The sequence below is a fragment of the Propithecus coquereli genome, unplaced genomic scaffold, assembly GCF_000956105.1.
Source record: "Propithecus coquereli isolate 6110/MARCELLA unplaced genomic scaffold, Pcoq_1.0 Scaffold283, whole genome shotgun sequence".
Taxonomy (NCBI): domain Eukaryota; kingdom Metazoa; phylum Chordata; class Mammalia; order Primates; family Indriidae; genus Propithecus; species Propithecus coquereli.
In genome coordinates, this window is record NW_012148430.1 from 994,834 (window position 1) to 1,006,752 (window position 11,919).

At 47.6% G+C, this 11,919-nt stretch overlaps 1 protein-coding gene across 1 annotated transcript in view; it reads left to right on the forward strand.

The window, feature by feature from the left end:
- The window catches only part of MTCL1 (microtubule crosslinking factor 1), a 126,706-nt gene that overhangs the window by 90,125 nt on the left and 24,662 nt on the right, over positions 1-11,919 (forward strand). The window contains exons 7-8 of the mRNA XM_012648378.1: positions 7,437-7,667; positions 8,863-9,060. Of these exons, the coding sequence (XP_012503832.1) occupies positions 7,437-7,667; positions 8,863-9,060 (429 nt within the window). The remainder of the gene's footprint in view (positions 1-7,436; positions 7,668-8,862; positions 9,061-11,919) is intronic.

The window sequence follows — 11,919 nt, forward strand, 5'->3', positions numbered from 1 at the left end:
TTTTTAATAGAGACGGGATCTTGCTCTTGCTCAGGCTGGTCTCAGATTCCTGAGCTCAAGCGATCCTCCCCCCTCAGCCTGCCTGAGTGCTGGGATTACAGGCGTGAGCCACCGCACCCGGCCAGCAGGACATTCTTACACATCACACACTTCTAGCAGATAACAAACCTGTGCAGTGTGGGAGGCCTGCCACTCAGATGCCACCGTTCACTAAACCTGTGACAGGAGTGGCATCTCCAGCCCTGCATTCTCACAAACAGCCACGGCCAGGGCAAAGTACAGTCAGAACCTACTAATACCCATTAACTCATTAATGCAACCACACAAACATGAACTGCTAAAAAAAAACCCAGGCTCCGGCAGGACAAATATTCCTTTTGCCTACTCTTAGTAGGTATTAGCCAGATTCTCAGTCTAGGCACTGGAGTCTTCCCGACTCTGCTCCCTAGGGTTCCCATGAAATCTGCTGAGAGATTTGCTTCATCAGGAGAGAGCAGTGTATAGGATACAGTTTGGAATGTGCAAGGCGCCTTAAAAATAGTTCTCAATGAGAAGGAGCTAAGCATGGACACTGGTCAGATTTCACGTGCACCAGGCCTGGCCCAGAGGACTGCGTTTCTGGGTCAGAAATCTCAGGGCTCTCCTCCTTAGCCCTTCCTCTTACCCTTTCATCAAAGGAGCACAAAGCACTTGCCATCCCTCGCGCTGCAGCCGCGAAATACCAGCCACATAAGATCATGCGGGGTCTTATGCCAGGTATTTGTACACGTGTTGCTCTCATATACCACTTTTGAAAGAAGTGGTAGCAAAACTTGTCAGGACAAAAATGGAACTCACCAGAAGATGAAGTCATGGGAATGGAGGTCATTGCTAGACATTATAGTGACTGCAGTGAAAAGCATTCTTTTGTTTGTTTATTGAGATAGTGAAATAATCTTCTGAAGTGTGGAAGGTAATTTATAACCCCCTTTTTCTGGAGATGTTCAGGAAATTAGCAGTGTAAATCGGTGTGGGACACGGCCTCAGAACACTGACATGGGGGAGGGTGGTTGTGATGTCAAGACTAATGTCTCAGCAGCCTCCGAAACCTGTGAGGAGGATATTTGTTTAAATAAGATGCATTTGTTTGGTGTATAGCCAGAATCTTAGGTAAGTGAGCAAAGGATGGTTTTTAGAATCAAAGCTTTGGGGATTGGGTGATAAAGGGAAGTCTTTGTTTTTCTAGAGGAAATTCTATGTGTCATGTGAAAACTTTCTACAAATGTATGTGATTGTGTGTAGTTGTGTGGCAGTAGAATAATTCTGGACTGAAACTTTTGTCACAGCATGTTTGTATTTTGTTCTTTGTAACACTGGAGTGACAGTGGCATCCCAGCTAGGAGCAATTGTCTGTGGGGGTTTTAATATTCCATTAGCAAAAATGGATGAAAAAGGAAATTTCTAATAGATCAGGAGTATCTAAGGTTCTGCTGCTGACCAGGTGGCGACAGCGTACACAGACGTCCTGGAGTCACTGTGGGTAAATCAGATGCCCCCAGGGAACAACCTCATGGGATCTCGAGTCCTTTTCTGTGACCCTTCAAAGGTGTGGTTCAGATAGAGGAGCACGCTTTTAATCAAACGATACTGAAGTATGAGGCTCACATATTTATTTAAAATAAAATGGTTTATATATTATTTATTAAGGCTAAAACTAAACAGTTGAATGTAGTATATAGAAACTAAATTAATAGATCTTTGCTTTTCTTAAATGATAAGCTTGATCGGGACATCTGTTTTAGCATCTAATAATATAAAGCTTTTGGCTAGTACATAATGCATTACAATAGGATTTTACATTCTAAATGTATAGAGTAATGTATAACCAGAAAGTAAAGCAGGCAGCAGAGCGGCCCAGGTGACCTGCGAATGCTCCTGCACAAGCCCCCGAGGGCCAGGAGCCCCAGGGCAGGGCTGGCAGCTGCATTGCTGCCTTCTCCCCAGTCCTTTGGAGGGTACTTAGCACTGTTAGGTGCTCAGTAAATATTTATTGAATAAAATGCTGCATAAAATATAAGCATCCTTTAGAGTTTTTCGCTGAATTCTCAAGAAGGTTAGGGAAATTTTCAAGGGTTGAAATTGATTTCAGAATTGAAAACCAGAGCAGTATCTGAGACCTTTAGGTGGGCGGGTTACGGGATTGTTGCTGGCATCAGTATCTGGGGAGCCCTGGGTTTCAATACCTGCAAGGGAACCGAGACAGGGTCCAACTCAGCAGGGAATAGAATTAACAAACAGGAGGTTCATCTGCCTGCTGGTCCCAGGATGGGGAGGGGAGGCAGCAGGACACTTGTCCACCAGCGTGGGCTCCAGCTCAGAAGAAGGGCTACAGCCAGCCTTCGCCCAGGACCAGGCTTTGCATTGGTGTTACCTGTTTAGTCCAGGAATCCACAAGGAAAGGGATTTATGTTAAATTGCTGGCTTCAGCAAACACAGAACCAACCTGGAGGCACACTCTCAACCCAGATCTCAAACGAGATCCACAGCTAACTGCCCCTTGAAGATGAACTCACAATGCAAAACTTCAAACACACAGGCCAGGAACATCCACCAGGAGCAGAGTCGGCAGACACGGCAGATAGCGGGATTCAACTCTATGACCTTCCGATGATGGAATTGTCAGACACTGTAAAAGACGCGTGTTCGAAATTATTAAAGGCAAGCAAACATGAGAAAAGAGTAAGTCACCGTCATAAAAGACCACACATATTTAAAAAATAATAAAACTTTTAGAAATGAAAAATTAGTCATTGGAGTAAATTTCACGTGTAGAAAAGTGCCTCTTTTCAAAGAAAACCCCAAACACTAATCCATATAAAAGACTGTGATAATAATCTCTAACAACTGGCAAATCAGAGAAGCATTTCATGTTCTCAGAAATTCTTAAATTCCTGGAAAGTAGGGTCAGTTTAAATCTCTGGCTTTCAAATTTTATCCCAAAGTTGGCTCTGATTTTCTGTCTCTGTTCTTCTTTACCCTCCCCTCCCCTTCCCCCCTCCCCCTCCTTCCTCTTCTTCTCCCTCCTCCCTCTCTTTCCTCCCTCCTCCCTCTCTTTCCTCCCTCCTCCCTTTTCCTGCCTGTGCCCTTCTCCTTCTCCCTCTCGTCCCCTGTGCTAAGGGAAGTACTTTGCTCTTTAATTTTCTGCATCTCTTGTTTTTGGGGTCTGATCTTCACTCACGACAACACAGGTGCCTTCAGATTAGGGGCAGCAGTCAATGTCCTCTGAGAAGTAACAGGTGCATTGTTAAAGGAAATCGCAATGAACCAGTGAAGCGACACACATTTTTATTGCAACAATCCACTTGAATTCCCAGTTTGATAAATCACCTATCTTCAAGTAGCACAAACCAGTGGGTAAAATGACACACTTAAATTTTAATGATGCTTGGGATTTTTAGTATAACAGGGTTTCCATCGCTAAAGAATACATTTTATTTCAAGAGTAGTGACTCTGCCTTCTCATTTCATTGCCATTTGGACATAAAGGTAGACTTTACTAAAAAAAAAAAAAAATCATACTACAGATTCGGTTACCTATTTTTAACCTAAAGTATAGTGAGTAGATCTTTGTTCAGTTCCCCTCAGGCAATGCTGCTGAAGCCACCTGTCTGCTAGTTGAAAGAGCCCACCCCCCTGCCCTGAGCATCCAGGGTCAGATTTTGGGATACAAGAAAGAAAGGCACCCTTGGCTGAGCAAGGAAAGATTCTAATAAGAAAGCATATGACAAAATTAATTATTCGGTGTAGACCCCGTGTGGCTCAGAGAACCTAAGAGGCTGACGGTGTGAGGGGCGGTCATGCTCGCCTCCATCCTGATTGCGGAGCCCGGACCACGCCCGGCGTGTTTCAAAACCTAGAAGCTGCTGTGGGGGGAACAAGGGCACCTCTGGGGTCCCCCAGCTTCCTTCTCTCCGCCCGGTTGGTGGTTCTCGTGGCGGCTGAAGTTCAGGGGCTAGATGCCCGCTTGCCCGCCTCGCCTCCTGGGTAAGAGCCGCGCGGCGGGTGGGGCTGTCCGGGACCCCGGGCGCCGGGCTCCGGTGGCACGAGCGTTGCCGCGGTCACTCCACTGCTGCAGCTCCCGCACATGCCGTGTCGCTCCGTGTGTGTCCCCAGCTTGTGCAGATGTCTGTCCTGCGTTGTCACCTCAGGCAGAGGTCTCGTTTCCACTAAACCCCTTCCTTTATCCCACCAATCAGCTCAGGGGCCCCCCCGTTTTACCTGAGCAGAGTGTATCGATAGAGGAGCTACAGGGTCAGCTCGTGCAGGCGGCCAGACTGCATCAAGAGGAGACAGAGACATTTACAAACAAGATCCGGAAGGTAAATATCTAACTCCGATTTCAGCACGACTGCTGCTCGGACGGCACAGCCCTAAGGAGAAATGCCAAGATGCATTTTCAAAGGATGCTGTCTGTCGCACACAGGCTGCTAGGCTCATGGGCTCATACGTGGAAACCCAGTCGAGCTGCCCCCTCTCGGATGCCCCGTAAAGATAACTGTCTGCCTTTCTGCTCTGTCACATGCTTTCAGTACTTACATTGTGGTCTCAGGAAGGTCCTCCTCACATCTAATCTGAGCTTCCCTGCAGCACACTAACATAAATAAGGGCCTAAATGCAACTGGACAGGAAAGCTCGTGTCACCTTTGTCAACGGTGGGTGAATTTTCTGGTAGAAACATCAACAGCTCACCCTAAACCATTGTCTTCAAAAAGCTGCCACTGCTTTAGCTGTAGCCTGATTAACTTCTATGATGCTAGAATAACCTGTGACTGGCTAATTACCCTTTATCCGCCAGACCCTTTCACAGAGTGCCTAGTAGAAGGACTCACAGATGCACAACTCATCACCCTCGGCCTCCCTGAGGACGGTCCAGTCCCTGCACCCCAAATCTAATTAAGTCGTAAACAGATATCTGGGTTCAGAATTGGCTGTAGCTCCTCTTCCCCTCTTGTATTTGTTGTTGAAAGACAGTGATGTCTTTAAAATGAAACAAAACAAAGCAGTTGATCTTGAACAGGACGCCGCCTCGGTGTTTTAAAAATGCATATCCTGTGCAAATAAGATACTGAGTGTATCCAAGATTAATTTTGGCAAGGAATGTGTGCTACCATAAGCCCCCACATTGACCATGGCCATGCGATCTAAATGGGTCACGAACTGATTAAGGGAGCATCTTCTGCCCCTTACAGTTCAGGGAAGGCAGAGTTGAATGTCAAGGTCTAAATATTTTCTGCCAGCTTCTACCACTAGATGCACACCCCTTTTTAAGTGTTTGGTTTATAGGTCAAATTTCACATCATTACCAAAGGAAAATAATTTCATATTACTTGAATGATAAATTCCTAAGTAAAAAAAAAAATTTCTTTTTTCTTTTGCATTGCACCAAAAATTGCTTGAAAAGTGAGTTTATCACTGGAGATGCTGATAACAAAATGGCGGGGTCCCAGGTGTTTCTGATACTTGGATTCAAAGCAAAGGAGTGTGTTGAAGAGGCTTTGGAGGTGGAGATACGTCCTCCAGGCTTGTTCAGAAGGGAAGAGAAGGTGTCCCTTACCATAGGAGGGCAGAGGACTGAGCTCTGAGACGTGGGAGGCAACTGGAGCGGTGGAACAGAAGGCAGCGGAGGGGCAGTGGAGGAGAAGTCAGAGAGAGGAAGGAGCCTTCCAGGAGGGCCTGGACGGTGCTCCAGAGGGAAGGACCCAGTGTCTCGGTGCCTGTGCCCAGCCGCACGGGGGAAGGAGCAGGAATGAGCTTCGTGTCGCCCCTGAGAAGGCTGACCTTTCCCAGCGAGAGTCAGCTGGCTAAAACATGCAAAAGAAAATAAAATTTTAGGACTCTAAGTGTATTATATCAAGGGAGAAATTAAATCCTAAAGACTAGGTCATGGAACATGTTTGCAGTTTTGTTTCTTGGGTTACAGATCAAGTCCTCCCTCATGATTCTCGTTCTGTAAAGGAGAGACCAGAGACCAGACCTCCTCCCTTTTAATTACCAATCTTTGTTGCAGAGTAACTGGCTCCTTTATTGTCCTGTACCTAACTCAGACCAGATGGTGCAAAAGACCCCATGTCTATTACATCTTGAGTGTGAAATGTTCTATGTACCTTTCTCCAAAAAGGACCACCTGGACTAATCAGTAAGAAATTGCAGACACTGAATGTCTGGGGTGCCCAGCTGCCCTCCCCACTGGTGCTCCCTTGAGTCTGCAGGGGAGAACCAGTGGTGGAACCCCGAGGGCTGCTGAGATGGCGCATAAAATCGCCCCCATTTTCTGTTGTTTCAGCCTGAAGGACAATAAAGATCAGCTGTTACCAGCGGCTGTGCAAGTCATTGCCCAGACCCATGGACCTTTCCAGAGCCGCCTCTGACTTGTCACTGGCCTCAGACAGCCACAGTCCTGTTCCCATGGTTTCTGAGAATTAATCTAGTACTTTAAGGGGAAAAAAAAATCCCTGCCTTGGTTTTTGGCATAAAAGAGAGTGTTAAATTGGGAGAGAACAGCTGCTGACTACCGTAAGGTTGGCATTGGAACTTTTTATTTTGGTCTGTGAAACACAAAGCTTTGATCCGAGTATCACTTTAGCTACCATAGATATTAGTCTTTTGCCCTTATCTGCAAAATAAGCTTTTATTCACCCTTTCGCATGGTTAGTTGTTTGTTGCTTGGAAGAGTGCCTGTACCTGTAGTGTTTAAAACACGGGAGCTTAACGTGGAGATGTAAGACATTTCTTTTTCAGCAATGTTTTTATTTCCCTAAGAGATACCCATATCCAATAGGAAAACTAAGTCTTTAATTGTGGAAGTAGGTCATCAAACCTACTTTCCTGTTTGCTGCCCACTGTGTGCAGTCAAGTCTCGCATGGGAGGGAAGAATTCCTTCTGGCCCGACCTGAGTGCTCCCATCAGCCCTGAGTGCTCCCGTCCGCGGCTGTGCTCTTCTGTCAGGGCTGCAGGGAGCCAGGGGCCCAGGAGGTAAAGGGGAAGGATTTCCACTTCCGTTCTTCTTTACAATTGTCATGCGCCTTTGAGTGCCTTGTACAGAGAGGAAATGGAATCCACTTGAATGGAACTCAAGTCCACTGTAAACCATGCATCCCAGAAAGAGTTTTCCTGAAGGAGTTTTAGAGACATCTGAAAACACCATGAGAGACATGACGATGAAAAATGGTTATAGTACCTTACTTTGAAATGGCACTTGCTTCCGAAGCACAAAACTTACGAGGTTTTTTAAATAATAAACATCTCAAGTCATTAATCAAACTAAACATACCGGGGCTTCACATCCCCTAATGCAACGTACTGTAGATTGAATGGCAATTTGCAAAGACCCTTGGCTTGGTTTGGGTGGCCAATTAGAATAGCTGCTTGTCACAGTTTCTCTTTCCTTCCGTTCAAGATGGAGGAGGAGCACCTCTACGCCTTGAGGTGGAAAGAACTGGAAATGCACAGCCTGGCCTTGCAGAACACCCTGCACGAGCGAACCTGGAGTGACGAGAAGAATCTGATGCAGCAGGAGCTCAGGTCACTGAAGCAGAACATTTTCCTCTTCTACGTCAAACTCAGGTGGCTGCTGAAGCACTGGCGGCAAGGCACGCAGATGGAGGAGGAAGGGGAGGATCTCACCGAGGTAACTGCCTGCAGAGTCCGTTGTACTTGCAGCTGTTGTGTTCTTGACCCCAAGCACTGCTGTTCCCCCACCCACCCTACACGCAGTTGGGTCCTATTATTTTAAATTATTTTGTGTCAATTTGAATCTGAGCAACAGAAATGCAATGGCTTGTCCAGTTACGTAGCAAAGCAAGAAATCCATGCTGTACTCCGACCGAGTCTGGCGAGTGCCCTGCCCCGCAGCTCCGTCCCGCGCGGCTCTGCCGCCGCCTCCTCTGCTGGTTTATCCACTGGAGTCGTCACCCCGAGGCCCTTCACCACCACACCCAGCCTTGCTGGTTCTGAAACTTCTGCTCTTCTTCCCATTCAGTTTTTGTTCCCAGATGTGAGAGCCCATTCTGCCCACACGGGTTTACAAGGGTCTCTTCTAAGCTCAGATGTGTCACTTTGCCACCTCTGAAATTTGTATTTGTTTTTCTTCTTATGTCACAATTCCCGGATTTATAACCCACAGAACAGAGTTCTTTGCTTTCTGATTGATTGGTATTGATTAAGCGAGGGTGGCCTCTTGCTCTGCAGGCCCCCTGGCCTCGCTTGCTGGGAGCCCAGGGCGGGAACTGCTGGTGCTCAGTGTGCTCGGTGCACCCACACCCTGCTACTGGGTCAGCTGCTTAAAGGGACTGTGAACACTTGGTTTCTCTCTAGCCCTCAGAGGCCTTCTGTCTGCTTTTCACTCTGGTGAACGGTGTATGTAATTTTAAGTTCCCATCCTAGGAATGGGAAGATACAGTGATTCTCCTTCCTCAGGGTGAAGAAAGTGCTCAAAAATTAATTGAACCAGCTTTCCAAGTGTCCATGATACAGAAATCACTGTTAAGCAAAGCCTAGAAGTAGTTGCAGAATTTCTTGCTGATCAACACTCTGGACTTCCTCCTCCTGTAATTTATAAAACCATAGCTATAAGCAATACTAGTTTGTAAATAGTAAAATTTTTCATTAATCTTTTCAAATAAATTGAAGACCCACCCTGTGCTATTTAAACGGAGCGATTGCCAATGAGCGAAATGGCCAAAATGAGCATTTTAGGGGAAAGGACTGCGAAGCAGAGGACTTGATAATCCATAAAGTGGATAATTATCCTCAAACGTGGAAATCAGGCTGTGCAGCAAAAGGATTCGGGTGAAGCTGTGACCATCATCTCCTGCTGGTTTCAGGGCGAGCATCCAGAGACCCTCCCTGGGCTCGGCGAGCTTGGAGTCCAGGGGGGTCACCAGGCAGGCGGCCCAGACCGGGATGATGGCGATCGCAGCTGTGGCTTCCCGGTGGGGGAGCATCCCCCGCACTCCCCGGTGCAGACTGGAGACCATGGCTCGCGGCTGCAGACCGTGGACAGGGGACAGCTCCACAGGCAGGTGGGTGCCGAGATCCGAGCCGTCGTTCTACCCACACCTGGGAGAACCCCATCCGTGTTCGTGTCGTCTTATTTCAAGTGCTGGTGTTCCAGGTGGCAGGAAACTCCTCCGCCCAGTGTGGCTGCCTGTTGCCATTTGTATTGCTGGATTTTTGCTAGAAATCGTATCATTAACCCTTTTATTTGGTTTACCCATATAACTAAGGACCACAGTAAGATCAGATCAATGGAGGGCGTCCCTCTCGGGGTCAGCGAATTTACCTCAGAAGGAATGCCATCAGCAGTAGCATTAATTTGGCAGCATAACATTTATGGAGAAAAGAACAAGTATTTTTTTTTTAAATCCTCAAACATATATAAAGTATTTCTGGTTCTCTTTGGCACACTTGAAACATAATCCCTGAAATAAAAGTATTTGATGACACTTTGAAAAAATAAAGCATGTATAAAGAGAGGTTGGATTTCAGTGTTATTAAGTAATTATCAGTGTTGCCAAACACCACAGAAATAGACCCTGCTTAATAAATTCAAAGACACTATTGATAACATCCAGATTTTTTGCATTTTTATACAAAATGGCAGCTGTGGTGGGGGCTTTGGCGTATGAACTCCTGAGAAAGACTCTATTAAAGCTTTCTCGCTCGCAGACTTCGGAGTCCCCGCTGACCCTGCTTTGCTCTCAGAGGGCTCCTGAGGCCGCGGCGTCCCGCCCTGGGAGGCCTGTGTTCCGGGCTGAGGGCGCAGGGCCTCGTGGACATGGTGCAGTCATCCGGGCGCGGCTTCAGCCTCTCGGCCACAGCCATTGCGGGGCTCTCCCCCTGCGCCCACCTCTGCAGCTGCTGCTCCTCCGCCCCGGCTCCCTCAGCGCAGAGCCCCGTGTCAGTGGGAGAGGGTTGTCATCAGAACTGGCTCAGATCCAGATGGGGACAGCGGCGGGTGGCAAGCCTCTGAGTGCAGGCTAGGGGGAATCTGCCCACCCCCCGCCCGGCTCGCTGCTCTCTCTGTATATACAAATCAGATTTTCATACCCAAGCAGCTGTTTTCCATGTACACTCATCCACCCTTCGTGTTCCCTGAATAATATGGCTCCGGAAGGAGATTATACTTTCAAAGGAACTTTTGCTCAGTCATTAGGAAGTGTGTCATCACGCCAGTGTCCGTGGGGAGACTTCAGGTCATGGAATAGGTTTTCCAGCAGTGATCTAGTTAGAAACTAAAATGTTACTTTGCAGATAGTGCTTTCAAATCTACGAATTTTATTATTTCAAAAAGAGATGTTGTTAGTCCTGAAAATGTCTGTGCTTAACTCAAATAGTGTCCTGATGGCCACTTCGCCACAGAGCTGCCGCATCTAAGAAAGCGTGTTGGGTGTTTCCCACGCATGCATCCTAATGCTTCGGACAAGGAGACAAATGAAACACATCTGGTTTTCTAAGCAGCAGTCATGGAAAATGTTACCCATGGGGTGGAAAATAATGTAAAGTCGCTCAGCTGGAACCTCGCGTTCAGCATATTTTAATGTCATTTCCCTTTACCTCCCGCTCCTCCCAACACTCACTTGTGGTGATTACCCATAAAGTGGAGGTGGACATGGGAGGTTCCGCTCCGTGCTGTATGCAGTGGAGGCACGTGGATGGGCTCCGGGGCGGGGCCCAGACAGTCAGAACCAAGCCCGCCTCTCGTGGGCGCGCGTGTCCACGGTGCTGTCTGTTCGAGGCCCGGGGATTGATGAGCTCTACTGTAAGCGACAGCTGGTTCTCTGAGAGGGAACATTCCCCTTTAGAGGAGTCACCTCTCCATTAGGGGCACAAGTATTAGCCAGGCAGCTGGGAGGCAAGAGCCGGGACACGTGTCCCACAGAGCTGCCGGGCAGAGCCGGGCTGTCTCAGAAATGCTGAGCGCCTCACAAGGCGATTAGCAGCCTGGGAAACGTGGCCACACCGCTTTCCCAAGGACAAATTCGCAAGTAAGAAAATTTCTCAGGCCTTGGTCTTTGCTTTGTGTCATATTATAGAACATTCTCACAGTTGAACACAGTGGATGGCAACATTTATCATGTCCAGTGAGGTTTAAAAAAAATTGCACGTACTGACCATCCTTGAGAATAGTTTATAAAAAGCCAGGCTGGCAAGAGTTTGGTGCTGCAAACGTTCCCTGCTCCTGGCAGCAGCCTGGGCGCTCTCAGGCACAGTGAGCGCTTGCTGTTCACCCAACTGTCTGCAAGAGCAGAGGCCATGCACATGCGAGAGCGGGTTGTTTAGTTCTCCTTAAGCTCCAAGACACTTGCCAATACGTTAAGCATTTGAGGCCAGCATTCCTCAGGTTGTTCATGCATTTCATACCGATTAGTAATTCCTGAAATCAAAAGTGTTTTTTTTTTAACACAAGGTGATTAATGATGCAGGAATTATGACCCTCTGGTGCCAACAGCTAGTCTTGCCAGCATTGGATTAATTAAAAGAGAAGTTACTTTTTCATTCAGGGATGTGACATAATTCTCATTATTAAAACAACTAAGTACAAAGGTGAAGAACCTAATGTAAAATTCACAGCAAGAGCTAAAGGGATTATATTTCATATTTAAGTCTTCACCTGCTGCTGGTCACTGACAAGTCTCACTCTGTCCAGCCTCAGGGCCGAGGAGAATTGACTCCCTGGACCGGTTCCTCATCCAGGGCTCGAGTGCAGCGTTGGGGCCTGAGGGGCCGCCCTCAAGGTCGGCCTTTCTTCTGCAGACAGAGCCTTGGCTCCCTGCACTCCCCGGCCTGCGGCTCTCCTGAGTGCAGCAGCCTTGCTCTCTGGCTGTCCAGGCTGCCCACTTCTGCTTTGCCCAAGGTACAGAAATTTCCAGAAAGAGCAC